The sequence below is a fragment of the Neopelma chrysocephalum genome, unplaced genomic scaffold (genome assembly GCF_003984885.1).
Source record: "Neopelma chrysocephalum unplaced genomic scaffold, ASM398488v2 Primary Assembly neopelma1_24, whole genome shotgun sequence".
In the NCBI taxonomy this organism is placed as follows: Eukaryota; Metazoa; Chordata; class Aves; order Passeriformes; family Pipridae; genus Neopelma; species Neopelma chrysocephalum.
The window spans coordinates 20,839,214-20,855,847 of NW_020897693.1; the positions used below are offsets into that span (position 1 = coordinate 20,839,214).

General features: G+C 44.2%; 1 protein-coding gene across 6 annotated transcripts in view; it reads right to left on the reverse strand.

Moving 5' to 3' along the window:
* The window catches only part of RGS6 (regulator of G protein signaling 6), a 271,553-nt gene that overhangs the window by 9,970 nt on the left and 244,949 nt on the right, over nt 1-16,634 (reverse strand). For 4 of the 6 annotated variants that reach the window (XM_027707478.1, XM_027707444.1, XM_027707450.1 and 1 more), the window contains 2 exons: nt 15,087-15,176; nt 7,614-7,667 (listed from right to left, as the gene is read on the reverse strand). In XM_027707478.1, the coding sequence (XP_027563279.1) occupies nt 7,614-7,667; nt 15,087-15,176 (144 nt within the window). Of the gene's footprint in view, nt 1-7,613; nt 7,668-11,908; nt 13,673-15,086; nt 15,177-16,634 lie in introns of those variants that run through there. The other 2 variants (XM_027707458.1, XM_027707471.1) reach the window with 2 other exon arrangements.

Genomic DNA, 16,634 nt, shown 5'->3' on the forward strand with positions numbered 1-16,634 from the left:
GTCAGTTCAGCCAGAATTTGTAAAAATTCTGCCTAAACAATAGATCACTGGTCTGTCCACTCTCTTGTCCTTTAAAGCACAAAGACTGAGAACTCTGATCGTCTCAAAAGTGGTAATGTGTGTGTGTGTGTGCCTTTTCTTCTTAAAGAAATGTCATCTGGGAATAAAATACAGAGATCTCAGCACTGATACTGAGTCAGAAATTTTAACACCTGTTTTCTTACAGGGAAATTCCTTCCTTGAAATATAACCATTTTAGGAAAGTTTGAATTCAAGTCTGAGTATTATGGCCCAGTTAAGTTACCTGTTACCTAAGTTACCTGTTGAAGCTGGTATCCATAGGTTTAATCCCTGTTATTGCTGGAGTATCCACTGCTGCTTTTAGAGATAATACTCAAGATGTAACAAAGGAACCCCTTCCTGTTTCCTCCTTTATTAAATGTAAATGGCTACCAGCACAAGTTAGGGAGAGACTTGGTGGCTTCCTTTGTGAGACAAAAGCAGCAGTGGTTCCCCTAAATGTACTCATTAAAATATATTTTCCCTCTCTCTTGGCCCTGAAGGATCATCTCAGCTTATGAGAACTAAGCTTCTGTCTATCTGATTATTAAATAATTTCTAAAGCAGATGGAAAACTACAGTAGTTTAAACAGCTAGGCTGAGACTGCTGAGCTAAAAATAGTATAGCAGGCTCCTTTTAATTAGTACAATGATGAAATATGACAGAAAAGAGAGATGTAGATATATGGATTTGTGTGTATGTGTGTCTTTAAAATTAAGTTACTACCTCAATACTAGGTATTATTTATAACATATATGATACATGATGTCTGATTTTAATGATGCCATTTATCTTCACTTGGGAGAGAAGACAGGCTAACTCTGCTTTCATAATGTCAATCCTTGCTGTATTCAAAAGGAAAATTGTAATAAGATAAACCTGCCACCATGCACAGTGCCATCCTTTTTAAAATGAGGTGGATTAGTAAGTGCTCCGAAGCAATAGACTGTCAGCTCTGCAACTCCATGAGATCGACTGTTCCCCAGGGCACCATAGAGAGCATGGAAGAGTCAGCCTAGCTTTATATCTGTGATTCCACAGCACAAAAGCCTGGCATAGGGCCAAAGGGGTCAGGTACTGTGATGTTTATCCTATCATTGTGCTGCCTATGTGTTTTTTGAGGACTCTTCAAAATTGAACAGAGGAGAAAAGACATCTGCCACCCCTCTGCTACAGCAGTGCTGGGCAGCGCATGCCCCTGTAGTGTTCTGCTGCACCATGCAGATGTGGCCCTTTTATGCTCACCAGATGACTGATGACCATGATGCTGGGTCCATTGGAGCACACAGCTGGTGGCCAGGCTGTGGTGGGGGCCTGCCATGAAACACACTGACATCATCAGCTCTGGCAGGTGACCTGAGGAGGCAGAGGATAGCTGTCCTGTTGGGTGCTGGATCAGACAGATGTTCCCTTGCTCCAAGGGCAAACCAGACAGGGAGGCACTGCAAACTATGCCCTTTGGTACAGAAGGACCTGACCAGCAGTGGGCAAAACCCCCTTTTGGCCATACCACCAAGGTATCAGCTGGTACTTTGTAAGGACCTGGAATTAAGAGGTGAACAATCATCACAGTGAAAATTCCCCTGTCAAAATCTTGCGGTCAGTGTCTTCCTTAATGCAGATCAGATAGCACCTGGCTTTCAGAAAGATTTGATGCAAAAACTTGGTGCATTCATTAGTCATGAGCTGCCTTCTCCCAGTCAAAAGTATCAAGCCAAGGAAGATGAAACAGTGCGGCTTGTAGGAATTGAAGAGTGGTATAAAAAATTATGTAAAACTCTGTTCTTTCTTATTCCCCATTGATCCATGTGCAGGTGGCAAGCCTCTTGCTGGCTAGCAGGAATCCAGAGTGTCTTGCTAAAGTATGTCAAATGGTCTGGAGTTCATCTCTGTCTCCTGAGTTATGACCCTGAGATGAGCAGGAGCCCTGTGGGTAAGACAACTTCCACTTGCTCCAAATCCACACTCCTGAAACCTAGATGTACAGCTTTCCACTGGTGCAGATGACCAATCTGGAAGTACTGAAAGATTTTTCAAGGGAGGCATTTAACCCAAGTAAGAGACAAAAAGCCTGTGATACTGTTTGGAGTTTGTCAACAAAGCTTTACTGTTTCTCTTTCTGAAGTGTTGCATTGTTTCCCGTCTTTGTCAATCAAGAGATGGTGAGACCCAAGCAACTAGAACAGGCAAACCTAGAGAGTCTGATTTTTTTCACTCAAGTGGAGACTCACTGTCTAACGAGTTGGGCATGTCTGGTATCCTGGCTACAAGCAGGCTTTCTCTGGTATGGAAAGCAACACTGTAAGTACAGTATTATGAGCAGGGAAGGGATCATGAACCTCTAATTCCATGTTCCTGGTCTGGCTATACACCACCTACACCGTTAGTGGAACAAAGTTCCCCAACTTCATACAGTGATGCAAAAGCAAGCTGTAACAACATTAGATATATGTTTTCCCTGTGTTGCTTATCACAGTTGAAAAGTTATAGCAAAATTAATCAATAGTAACTTTGTTTGAAGAAAGAATGAGCTAAAAATTATTTGAGGGAGGTTCTCAATTAGCCTGAAGTTCTAGAGCTCTACAGGAAACAATAACTGATTGATGCTGGGAGAGAATTTTTAATACATATTTTAAATATTCGTATGACCTTACTAATAATCATGATGATGCAGAAAGAACAAACATAGTCAGGCCACTTTATTCCTTGTTGTAAGTGTCTTTGAGCTATTCCTCAACTAATAATTTTCTCGATGTTTTTGCAAAATTACACATCTCCAAGTTGTGTTCTTGAAATTCACACTTAAATCTTGAAATTCAAATGCAATTTACATTAAAATGTATGTTTTTATCCAAAACCAAGTTCTTGGAGTTCTACCCCAAGTTTTGCATTATGTTTCCAATTCCTATACCTTTGGCAGGGTTTCCCAGTGAGTACGAAGATTGTGGGGCACATCTGGCTGGGCAGCCCCCCACCAGGCTGGCTTAGACCTCTGGGAACTGCCCCAGGAGGTAGCATATCTGCCAAAGTGCATGACGAGGTATGTGGCACAGAGCATTTACTGCTGCTGCAAGGCCAAGCTGTCAAGGACCTCAATTCAATCAGTGACCATGAGATGGTGGAACTCAGGATCCTGCATGGAGGAAGCAAATCAGTAAGCAGGACCAGAGCCCTGAACTTCCAGAGAGCTAACTTCGACCTCCTCAAAGACCTATTTAGAAGAATCCCATGGGATAGGGTTCTAGAATAGAAGGGGGTCCAAGAGAGCTGGTCAGTATTCAAGCATCACTTCTTCCAAGCTCAAGAGGTGTATTCCCATGAGCAAGAAATTGGGCAAAGAGGGCAAGAGACCTGCATGGATGAGCTGGGATGTGGAAAAAGGAACAGGCTACACTGGAGGTCTATAGGAACATCATTAGAGTATGCTGGAAATGAGTCTGGCAAGTCTTTACTTCTGAGGCCAGCCATCAGGAATCCCAGACCTTACAGGTAAGAGAAGAAACCTGGAGAAAGGCCTCCCCTTCATCATAGAAGACTGGGTTAGAGATCAGCTAGGCAGACTTATCACCCATAAATTCATGGGCCCTGATAGGATATACCCACTGGTGATGAGAGAGCTAGCAGATGTTGTTGCGAAGCCACTCTCCATCATCTTTGAAAAATCATGGAGAATAGGAGATGTGCCTGATGACTGGAGGAAAGCTAGTGTTACTCCCATCTTGAAAAAGGGCAAGAAGGAGGATGTGGGAAACTACTGGCTGGTCAGCCTTATCTCCACCCCAGCAAAGGTGATGGAACAGATAATTCTGGAGGTCATTACCAAGCATGTAAAAGAAAAGAAGGTCATCAGGAGTAGTCAGCATGGATTCACCAAGGGGAAATCATGCTTGACCAATCTGATAGCCTTCTACGATGGCATGGAAGAATGGGTCAATAAGAGGAGAGCAGTGGATGTTGTCTACTTGACTTCAGGAAGGCTTTTGACACTGTTTCCCATAATGTCCTCATAGGTAGGCTCAGGAAATGTGGGTTAGATGAATGGAGAGTGAGGTGGATCAAGAACTGCCTGAATGGCAGAGCTCAGAGCATCATCGTCAGTGGGGTAGAATTCAGTTGGAGGCCTGTGGTCAGTGGTGTTCCCCAAGGATCAATATTGGGTCCAGTCTTACTCAACTTGTTTATCAATAACCTGGACAAAGGGATAGAATGCACTCTAAGCCAGTTTGCTGATGATACAAAACTGGAGGAAGTGGCTGATATACCTGAAGGCTGTGCTGCCATTCAGCAGGACCTTGGTAGGCTGGGAGTTGGGCGGAGAGAAACCTCATGAGGTTCAACAAAGGCAAGTGTAGGGTCCTGTACCAGGGGAGGAATAACCCCAAGTACTAGTACAGTTTGAGGGCTGACCTACTAGAGAGCAGTTCTGCAGAGAAGAACTTGGGAGTCTTGGTGGATGACAAGTTGACTATGAGAAATGTGACCTCATATTATTCTGCTTGCAAAATAGGCTCAGTGCTCCCCTGCTGAAGAGAGCCAAACACTGGGGGTCTGTTCCAGCCAAACCTTAAGCATACACTTAACTTCATCATGCCCGTGCAGGGACAGCTTGAATATGCGATCCTGTAGTGAGCAATCACTAAAGCACAGTGGAGCTCTGGGAACATGGGCTGCTGTATTGCTCCACTCCTACACAGCTGGGGACCTGCAGTGCATTTTGGAGAACTAGAGCATGCAGAATTAACTTGATCTTAATTTAGTCCCCTGAGTACACCATAAAGTTCCCACTTTGGTAATGCTGTCTCCCAAGGACATTATAACATGCCAACAAAGTGACTGTTTTCTCATCTGATGGAAGTGACAAACTGCCATAATACAAAGTATAAAAAATGTAGACCCTTCCTGGTTGTGGTAGCTACTGTGCCATCAGAAGATGACATTTGATATCTGTATTAAGAAAAATGAAAGAAAATGTTTACAGTATGCTAGTCAGTAAGACAAAAATGAACAAAAGTGCCGACCAATCTACAACAATTTTCTTTGCAGCTACTTACATTTTAATCCTACCATCCCAAACTGAGCTTGTCAAGTTACCCTTCAAATCAAATGCAAGAGAAAAATCCATCCTTGGCTTTGCAACTATAAACCCAGCCAGTCTAGTAAAGTGAGAGTTACTCTTTCATGTATTTGGCAAATCTGGGAGCAGAATTTACCACTCGGTATAAATATTTCTGCATCGTTTCTTTAAAAAAAAATAATCTTGCCTACTCTTCTTCCTGGCAGACTCTTAGAAAGTAGTAAATATGCAGATGGGCATAGTGATATATTTTGTATCAACATTTTTTAAATGTGTGCATATGCATTAGCTATATAAATACATTCCCCAGGAAGTCTGCCAGTGGATATACTACAAAGCCTTGTGTGTTACGTTTGGGTTTGCTTGCGCAGTAGCACAGCGGCATCAGGAAGAACCGCTCTAGTTGTATTTGCTCTATGACAGCTCACAGTTACCTGTGCAGTTTCCTGTTTCTATCTACATGTTTTAGATTTATATAAATATGCATACATACACAAACAAGCAAGAATATCACAGAATCACAGAATGGTTTGAATTGGAAGGAATCTTAAAGATCCTCTAGTTCCAACCCCCTGCCATGGGCAGGTATACCTTTCACTAGACCAGGTTGCTCAGAGCTCCATCGAGCCCGGCCTTGAACACCTCCAGGGATGGTGCATCCACAACTTCTCTAGCCAGTCTATTCCAGTGCCTCACAATGCTCACAGTAAGGAATTTTTTCCCAATATCTAATCTAAACCTATTCTCTTTTAGTTTTAATCCATTCCCCCTTGTCTTGTCACTAAGTGTTCTCCATCTTTCTTATAGGCTCTTTTCAGGTAGTAGAAGGCCACACCCCAAAGTTTTCTCTTTTCCAGGCTAAACAATCCCAATTCTCTCAGCCTTTCCTCATAGGAGAGGTGCTCCATCTCTCTAATCAACTCTGTGGCCCTCCTCTGGACTCGCTCCAACAGGTCGATGTCCTTCCTGTACAGGGGACCCCAGAACTGGATGCAGTGTTCCAGGTGGGGTCTCACCAGAGCAGAGGGGCAGAATCCCCTCCCTCGACTCTGGCCACGCAGCACAGGATATGATTGGCTTTCTGGGCTGTCAGTACACATTTCTGGATCATGTCGAGCCTCTAATCCACCAGCACCCCCAAGTCCTTCTCAGCAGGGCTGCTTTCGATCTTTTCATTCATCCCCCAGCCTGTATTGATACCAGGAGTTGCTCTGACCCAGGTGCAGCACCTTGAACTTGGTCCTATTAAACTTCATGAGATTCCCATGCGCCCATTTCTCCAGCTTGTCCAGGTCCCTCTGAATGGCATCCTGTCCTTCAGGTGTGTCAACCACACAATATGTACTGGATATACATATAGTTTAATGCCTTCATTATAAAGCTGTTATAAAGCCATAACAAAGTCTATGAAGTTTCGGTGAAATATTGCTCTGGGTGATACATGAAGACCATAGCAGTATGTCAAATCCATATGACATATCAAGTCAAATTGTACTTGATAATAATCAACACAAGAGTAATTCTCCACTGACCCAACTGCTGCGTCTTCAGCTCTAGTGCTGTGCTTGCTCTGTGCCACTCCATGCACAAAGCCTGTCCCATCCCGTGCTGTCCAGTATCCCTGCTCCTCCACTGCCTCTGGTCCTGCACCTCTCCCTGCTTTTTCTGTTCTCTAGAAAAATTGCTGCACAGACAGATCCCTGAAAGCAAGTGGAACAAGCTAGTCTTGCCCAAGCTCTGGAGTCCTACCCTGGGGGCTGGAGAGAAGCAGCCCTGGTCAATGTCCAACGCTGCCCTGTGCTGCAGCATTCCTTCCCAACTGGACCAGCTTCCCCCTCCTGGACTGGCTAGAGGTTGGAGACTAGCAAAGGACAAGAGAGGGAGGACATCTGCCCTTGAGACCCCACCGTCCCCTTGTCTAAAAGATTTAACAGTGTTTCACGTTTCTTGCTATTACTGTGCTCCTTTTCCGGTGCTGGTACCATGAGCGAGTCAAAGGGTATTGCACATCACTATTTACATGAGCACTGGCAGGTGGGGGCAACGGAGGAAGTGGCTGCAGTGCAGCAGGTGGACATGTATGTGATGGTATGGTTAACCATGCACTATGGAACCATGTGGATGCTGTTGCAATGCTACTGTGAGAACCATGCTCTTTGAAGTCATTGAGCAAGGAAAAGCCCCAACAAATACTGTAGTGGGAACACAGCAAAAAGACAACTTTGCATATAATTCTAGACAAAAATCAACTTGCTTTGTCAATGATGATAGGCTGGAATGAGCATTCTGGCATTTCTGCCCCCCACCCCCAACTCTTTCTCTAGAGCTACTATTTAGATGAGCTACAGTATTAAGAGAGAAGCTGCAAAGATGCTAGCTGCAAAAATAAAGGATGAAATAGAAGTCAAGCATCCACATTCCTCCCAACTAAAAATGAAGTTCTGAGGAAACGGAGGAGGGAAAAGAAAAGGAACTTACCACACTGCGAGTGAACTTTTCTAGAGAAGTTCTACGACCTTGCTCATTCTCTGTCTTAACAAGGAAAAAAGTGGGGAGAGAAAAATACAGAAAAAACCTCCTTCAGCTTAAATGCAGTCTTTCAAAACAGCAGCAAAATATAGAAAAGCAGCAAATGGAAAAAGTTGTAAAAAATGTAAAAAGCAGAAATCAATGTTTGCAACAGCAAACATAAGAAATCAAAGTGCCTTAAAGAATGAGAGACATCACTACTTTTACTCTCAGAGAATGCTACCTTTTCTCCTGTGAGATTTTTGAATGGCTCAAACAGGTCTGTGCATTGCTGTGTCTTACAGCTATTGATATTGATTTCTTGTTCATTGAGTTGTCCTTCTGGCTGTTTGAGCTGGGACCTCTGATTCTGGTTAACATCTGCCAAACAGTTGATCGGAGGCTCCCATCTACTTGCTTAGAGTGATGAAAAAAACACAGTAACTTTTACACTACTAAAAAGCAATGTGTGAGTGAATACAGCACTGGAAGAAAACCCCCACTGGACTCACTGCCAGGGAACCTCCACTCTTCTACTTACCCAAAGGGTAGAAGCATATTTCCATTAAGTTTGGCTACATCAAAACAGAAGACAGCATATGCATGTCTTTGAAAGGCCACAAAAAGATACAAGGCAGATTTGGGACACCGATATTTTTGTACCTGGAGTATAGGACTGTTCAAATGCAGGAAGACCTTCCACTGCACTGTGAGAAGACAAGTGTGTGCATCACGGCTTTATTAATGTAACCCTGAGAAAGCTGCTCACTGCAGCACTTCATTCATTTGGCACAAGGGAGATCTAATTGTCACTAACAAGGAAGAACTAAATAATGTATTGGTATGTTTGTTGGAATATCTAAGAGAAAAAAATTGTTAAGGAAAAGAGAAGAAACTCAGCAACATGAAAGAAAGTCATTGCAGTCAGAAAGCTGTCAGCACTGCTCATTTCCAGGAGAGTAACTTATTTTAAGTTTGCTGGTGAGCCAGCAAAATGGGTGTGGTAAGATGGAAGTAAAACTGCTGCAAAGGAGATAAGGAGCTACGTACAAGGGAAAACCACAGCAATGATGGTGCATGAGAGTGCAGTGGAAAAAGCATTGCACTGGAGAGACAATAGCTGACATATCATCTGCCACAGATTCAGCTGCAGTAACAACCCCCAGAACAAAGCATCACTGCAAATATCAGATGGAGAAGATGTAAGGAAGCCAAAAGCTCAGATAAATAAGATGAGAACTTGTGTAGGTGAGTCTAGGCAAAGCCTTTTGATCCTTCTGCATGTTCATCATAGCTTTCACAGCTCTCTGCTGTCTACAAGGTTAGTCTGAAGCATCCCAGGCAGAGATGAGGCAGATTGTCCCTGCCGCATCATCAGAGATGAGACCAAAACATAAGGCCCTTTTAAGACAAGCAATATTCTTTGTCCAGATGAAAGAGTCAACCAACCTCCCCACTTATAACTGTTTGAGGAAGCTCTGATGTCCCAGAAGTGGTATCAAAAGTGAAAGCTAGAGATCCCCTCTTTCAAGGAGCCTCAGAGGTGTCTCCACACCCCGAAACAGCAGAGGTGACAGGGAGAGCCTGCAGTCCTGCCACCTTGGCTGAACGTGTCTCAGTGAGCAGGATTGAGGACAGGAGTGCCCAGCTGGGCAGCCAAATTAAAGACACAATTTCACTCAGGAGAAGAAATACCTGGACAAAAGACCAAGTGTTTTGCAAGGATCCCTAGGGGAGCAAAGGCACTTGGGAGTCTGCAGCATTGCATTGCTGTGGGCTGGAAAATCAGTGTCTGGCCCAACTGCATTTTGAAGTGAATGTGTGGTGTGCACTGGGGGCAAAAGAGAGTGGGCTGCTGAATGCAAACTGCACTGGGCCCCTGCACTTGCCATCAAAATTTAGTGCCTCTGCTTTTTCTACCTGCAAGGTGAGGCAGCTTCCTACCCAGAAGAAAGGCAGGATAGTGGTCTTCAAAGATGGTGAGCATGTTGTTGGGGTGCTGAGAGCTTGTCTGGCACAGGGAGCCCCCCACAAGGCTGTTTGCTGCCTACCACAACTGAAGACGTGTGGGGAAGCAGCCATGGGGAGCACCGACAGTGTCTTACAGAAGCACCTTGCAAAGCACAGTCTGCAGTCACTCTACACATTTGGCATGGTGGTGGCAGGCTGGGACCAGCTGGATGCATGGAAAGCTCATCCCCATAGCATCCAGCTCTGAGTCAAAGCATGACATTTTCTAGTAAAATAAAAAGCAGCTGAGGCCAGCTGGCTGCAGAGTGATGAGCCGGCTGGAGCAGTTTTAATGTCTGTGGGTGTGGGTGCTGGCTGTATGGCTCACTGGCTCTTCCTGTCTGCTTGCCCCTGTGGCTGGCAGCCTGCTGTGGATGGAACTGCCTGCCCACATCTTTCCACCACGGTGCAGAGGTGGGGACGCTGCCTTGCACAGCAGACGAAGGAAATTTAAAATTAACAAAGTAAAAAAAAAAAAAAAAAGAGAGACTGAGTCAGATCTATCTCAGTCCTGGGAACAGACCTGGGGTGTGGACCCTGGAGCCGTGCCTGCTGCAGCACCACAGCAGCATTTGCACAAACATGCACTGTGTGTGCAAAGGGGCAAAGGCAGAGAAACACATGTGCATGCCAGGTCATGCAGTCTTCCTAGGTACAAAAAAAGCAAACTTTGCCAGTAAATACACCAAGAGACTCTACCAGTTAATGGCAAAGGACGTGCATTTGGATAAAATACAAAACAACTATCCCTGCTGCTACTGAAAACCTCTCAGTCCAGGTAGATACAGAAAAATAGATTTTACCACTTAGAAGCCATTCACTAATTATTGAGTTTCTTCTCCAAATTTTCCTTTTCTAATGATTAATTATTTACCCAGTCATTCAAAGTTCCTTTGTGTAGATTCTGCTGGCACAGAGTTTAAGCAGAAAAAATTAAGAAAACCAGCTGGCACTGATTATTAAAAGTAATTATGAGAAAAGCGCTCAGCATCTTTACAACATGCAAAGCAAGTCCTACCACTGAATCAAACTGTCCATGTGTGCCCTGATGGGACTTAGATGGGGGCATAATCTGCATTAGGAACCTTCCTGGACAATATAGAGCAGTCAGCACAGGGGTCTGGATAAAAGCAATGCTTCAAAAGGTGTGTGCAGAAAACGGAGCCTGTCCCTCATGGCATGAAGGTCCTAACCATTCCCTTGCTGACACTTTTTGCCAGGGATCTGAAAAGGGGTAGAGAAATACATATAAAAACTTGGTCTTCTGAACTTCAGGTCTGCAAAAATCTCTCCTTCCCTCCCTTCACTCCCTGCCTCCCTGGGTTTATTTTGTCGGCTATCAAATTCTTCTTTTGATATGAGACTTTGGGGTGTGGAGTGGGGTTTATTTTGAACTTTAACTTGGTGAAAGAGATGTGTTCCAGAGGGAATGGCATCAGATGAAAATAAAGGATAATTACTTTCCTGACCAAAACCCAAGGTCCTGGGCTTCTCAGGCAGTCATGTCTAGCTGTCCACAGTGAGAAAACAAAGGCACTACCAAGTGACCAGAACAGTATTTTGCATATATTCTGTGTCAGTTTGAACAGGACCACGGTGAATTCACACTTCTCTGAAACAGCTGGAGAGGAAAACAATGCTCTAAACCAAGCAAATACCAACCTGTTCTTCCCTCAGTGTGGCAGGGCTTACTCCCATGGCTTTGCAGTCTGGCTGCACTGCAGCCATGGGTGCCTTTCCAGGATGCTTCCCTGCCTGCAGGCAGGGCAGGATGGCAGGAAGCCACCCCATGCCAGGCTGACACGAACACCAGGACTGTGACAGTTCAGCTGCTGCTTCAGCTAATGCAGAGATGCCCACCAATGTCATTGTTTCACCTTTACGGTGAGTAATGGAAAGTGCCTCAAGGTCTTTTCTGTTTCTTTCTCTCCCTTCTCCACAAAAATAACTAGCAGAGCTTGTGCCTGGCTGTTCCTTCACCATTAACAAAAGTTCCTGTGCATAACTGATCTACACTGCTCTTTCCCCACGGAATAAAACTCTGCTCTGCATCCAAGTCACCCTGCCTAAATGCCTCCTTGCCTTGAGTGAGGAGATTTGTCACAGCACTTGTCCTGATGGGTGGCTCGCTGCTGTCTAAGGACATCCAGCCACCATCTTGGCTGCTGTGGAGAAGGGCTGGAGGGCAGTGCAGTGGTGATCACCTGCTGTACAGTACCCTGCAGTAACTTGCATATCAGCAGAAATAGCAGCAGGTCGACACTTGATTTTGCACAGCACAAGTGAGGCGTGTTTTGTAGATACACGAATAAAATGCAGTAAGTTGGTCGGGGATCTCAGCACCATCCAGCCCTTCACTGCTAAACCAGATGCTTTCAGCAGCCCCACGATTTCTACCTGCTGCAGAGAGGGGGATGGGCATGAATGCACAAAACTCAAATTGGGCTGGGCATATGGCCATTCCTCCTGAGGACAGGGCTCCACCCTCGTCTCCAGCCTGGCAGGGAACAGAACTTCTGTTGGAGGCAGAAAGCTACACCCAGCTTTCCCTCTCTGCAGCTCGCTGCTTCCAATCCCACCCTTGCTGGAGGCCAACCTCATATTCCCTGCTGAGCACCATGAATCTGCAGGATTGAGGCCAATAATACTGTGGTTATTTGCAATAATGACACTGGGAAGAATGAAGGAAAAAAAATCTTAAATGGATTAACAAAGTATGTATGCCTGGTCTGCATACAGCCTATGTCTGCTGTCTTGTATCCGTTAGTGGTGTGAACAGTATGTTCCCCTCATAATTCTGTCATTGTATCTCAATCCTGACCCATAATTTCTTCTCCCTTCTTCCTCTCCATTGCTGTACTCCCAGAGCAGGGAAAGGAAGCTCCACATCTGTGGTTATTGTATGGTGTGGAAGAAAATAACTCTTCAAATTTACAGTATCTTACAAATATTAAAAATGTCAAGCATGTTTGGAATCACTAATCAAGCTTTGGCTTCAAGCTGAGCAGGTCACTATTATTATTGCCATTTGACAAAGAGGAGGATGTGAGGCAGGCAAAGTTGAACCTTCTTTTCACCAAGTTCACACAAGAAATTAGGTGGGGGAACCAGGGGAATCACATGGATTTTTATGGCTCCCAGTCCTGTGCTCTAGCCACACAGTCAACGTTTCCCCTTTTCCTGCCCGCTCAGTTAGCCACAACCCAGTGCCAAAGGGCAAAAGATCAAAAAACATAAACTTATCCACAAAATATTCATGTGTGAATCTGAAGCCATAGTTTATTTGCTTAGTGCAAGCAACTCTTTTATTCCATGTCCATCATGCTGTACTTCTGACAGAACTTATTTTCAGCAATAAAAGTAAGGCTATGTCATACAGTGTGGTATACAGGCAATGTGAGGATAATGTCTTGAGGAAAGACATGCCTCAGAGAGATGTACTCATCAAGACTTAAAGAACTGCAGTGAATTTCTATTCACATCAGTGAATCCAGGACTTTGTTTGCAGGTTCTAAACCAAATCCTTCTGCCACACAGGCTCTGATATGCCACTGGGTTTCTTTTTTCCTTCCCTCTGCTTTCCACCTATTTAGAGGAATTTTAAAAGAATGCCTCTCAAAGCTGCACCAAAGGTCCTCAAGATAGGACGGTGTAGCTCAGTGCACAGAAACTTCTTGTTCTTTCTGTCAGCACTTCTGTACCTACACTCTTTCCAAAACATTCACTTGTCCAGCATAATGCAATGTGGTTGCACAGAGCTTTACAGACTCCAGAGTAACACCAGCTCCCTTCCCACATCATGTGAAGCTCGTGAACAGCACATCTGCACAGATCTACTCCTGCCTTTTTTGTGCTTTGATATATTTACTCATGCACCCACAGCTCTTTCTAAAAGAAACTTGATTCTTACTTTCATGGCTGCATTAACATGACACCAAAACCTGCTCCTCCGGCAGTTTGCGGGGGAATGAGGATGTCACGCTGACACATCCAGGGCTTGATCTGACAGCAAACAAGGATTGCAAAAAAATAAACCTCCAGTTTGAATGGGCTTGGCTGGGAGGAGAAAACTCTCCTAACTTTCAAGCACATGAACCCTCATGTGTTCAACGGTGAGGGGAACCACAAACTGCTAGGGGTAGGAAGACGGCAGAGGTTTTTATGCTTTATAACATCAGAAGACTTTGCCTTATACTTCCTTCTTTCCCCACAGCCTCTGAACTCTAAGTCAGGTCTAACCTGCACTGGCTTATGCTGTCACAGACCAGACATTTTGAAACAGAAGGCTGACTGCTCCCTCCACTACCTTCCTCTAACCACCTGCCAGTAGTTTTGGCACAGCGAACAGAGAGACTTGTCTCCTTTTGTCACCATATGCATGCTTTTAGGGCACACAATGACAACCGGGACAGAAATACCACTGGGATTTCATTGTATTGTGTCGATGCAATGTAATTTGGCAGCACACAGAGAATGCAGCAGAAAAACAGCAAGGAAGATGGTGACGAGAAACTACACACTCAGGCTGCAGGAGTCAGGACTCAGTTTACATAGGGTCCTGGAAGCCAAACGTAAGTGGGACACATACACATGTACATGGCATGCACATGCACACAGACAGACACACAGACCTATGGGAATCAGTCAGGAGGTGCAGGAAGCATTTGAGCACAGCCACAAATGCAGAGATCAGTAGCTTATCTCCCAGACCTCTTAGAAAGAAGGGGCACAGGGACCGGAGTTGTTGTAACTGTATGTAATCACTCCTTTGCTGCCCTAATCTGAGGGCTCCTGACAGAATCACGATGCTGGCAGAACTCATGCAGATACTAAAAGGTTAAGAAGATCTCAAATCCAGATCTCCTGTGAGACAATGTGGCTGGAATTCTTGATTACTACATGCGTTGTAATTATTTCCTGTCTCTGAGGAAAATGAAACATCTCTAGGCAGGCAAAAGCAAGGGAAAGGGAGAACAGGAGTATGGAAATCACTGAAGAGGAGTTTATAGGTAAGGCATCCAAAGGAAATATCACATGGTGAGGCTAGGCAGGTGAAAACCTTAATGGGTGAATTTTGCACCAGTAATGAATAGATTGATGGGTTCTGCTTCTCATACCACACACCATCTTTTCCATGAGAAAGAGGCAATACCATTTTAATTGCCTGCATTGAGTTTTGGAGACAACTGTGCAAGACAAACACCTTTCAATATTATTTTTACCTTGGGTCACCATATTTTCCCCAAAACTCATGCTGAGGCTGTGCACATGGACACCATACCCTGTGCCCCCAGTGAAGAAGACAAAAGTGCTCATTCCCTTCTTTAAGGAAAAAAAAAAGGAAACAGTATTTTCATTTTCACACTAGCAGCAAGCAGCAGGTGAGAATCAAGAGGTGCTAAGAGATGCAAGCATGTCCTTTCCAACAGATACCTTCTTCTTCGCCAGCAGTAAGTCCTGGTAAGCATTGGAACGGAGGAAGCGCGCATAGCTGTCACTCTTCATCAGCTTGTAAATGTGCTCCTGTGGGACGGGAGGAAATGAGAGACAGAGAATTGTTATCAAACCTCATTTAGACATCACAGGGATTTAAAACACAGCAAATTAGAAGGAAGAGAGACTGATCAAAGTTCTAAGTAAGGCTGCTATTATTGATTATCTGTGCTGTGGTAGTGTACGGGAGGTCCATCCTGGGGCAGGATCCTGCTGTGCCTAGGGCTGTATAAACACCAAACAAAGAGATGGCCCTCACCCCAAAGGCTGGCACACATTATTCGATAATCAGTGTTATTCTGCAAAGACTGCAACTCTCTGAAGTCTCCAGATTATAAGCAGGTGCCTAGCCTGTCTGAAGCTACTGGGATGCCTCTAGAAGGAAGAAATAAACACCAGAAACTGTCCCATAGATTAGGTTTCATTTTACCACTCCTAGATACTTGGACCCAGCATTCCCCTCCTGTTTACAGAAGGGAACTGATACTTGGGACACATTTCATATCCACTTAAGACATGCATTTAAGCAAGCAAACCTGATAATATCCTGAAAAAGCCCATATCTCTGGTGACTATGCAGGAGGTTACATGACTAGCTCAGATGTGGATGGCTACATCTTACATTGGATGAGTTTCTCTTTTGGGTTCTTTCTTCTCCTAGTAAGTCTAACTCCTGTTACCAGTTTGCTCTGAGAGAGCCTAGTATGTGTATATTCAAACTTACAAAGTAGTGTTTCATTGCAGCAGAACTTAACACATACCCTTTTCTAATTTCCTTCCTTAGTTTTACTTTCCTGCTGAGAATCCCTTAACACAGTCAGCTCTTCTCCTAGTTATCCCTAGTTTTGTAATAGATATCATCCCAAACACGAAGAAAATAAAATCAAAATACTTTGACCAAATAATGACTGAGAGCACACAAAAGGAACTCGAGAAAAACAGGCACCCTGGGCATTTCTCTTAGACTTTGCCCAAGAAAGCACTTTTACAGAGTTAATGAGCAGTTTTATCTATACTGATGTATACAACGTGAAATATTCTCTCCTATCCTAAAGCCACTGTACATGAAACTTTAGAAGAACCAAACCAGACAGAAGTCGCACAGCTTATTTCAGTGTGTTAACAAGCCAAGCAGAATTCCCTTATCTTCACCAACATGGGTAATTAGCAATGACCTGTCTATACACAGAAGAACTGCTTAATTCAGCTTTCTTACACTATTCGGTGTAGTCCTAAGAGGGGCATAACTGCCACTGGTTTTCCTACGACACAGCATAAATGTATCCTTTGAGCTACAACCTGGTGTGGAACAATTTTTACTGGTTAATTTCCATACTTGCTTTTAGTCTTGACAGATCCTCATTTGTGCAGCACTATCTAACTGAAGGACAGCGCAAGATTTTGCAATAGAAACACTCATATAAAGCCATTTAGCAAATGTCACCCTTCTTGCTTCAGAAAAAAACACACGGGAGGGCACAGTTTCAT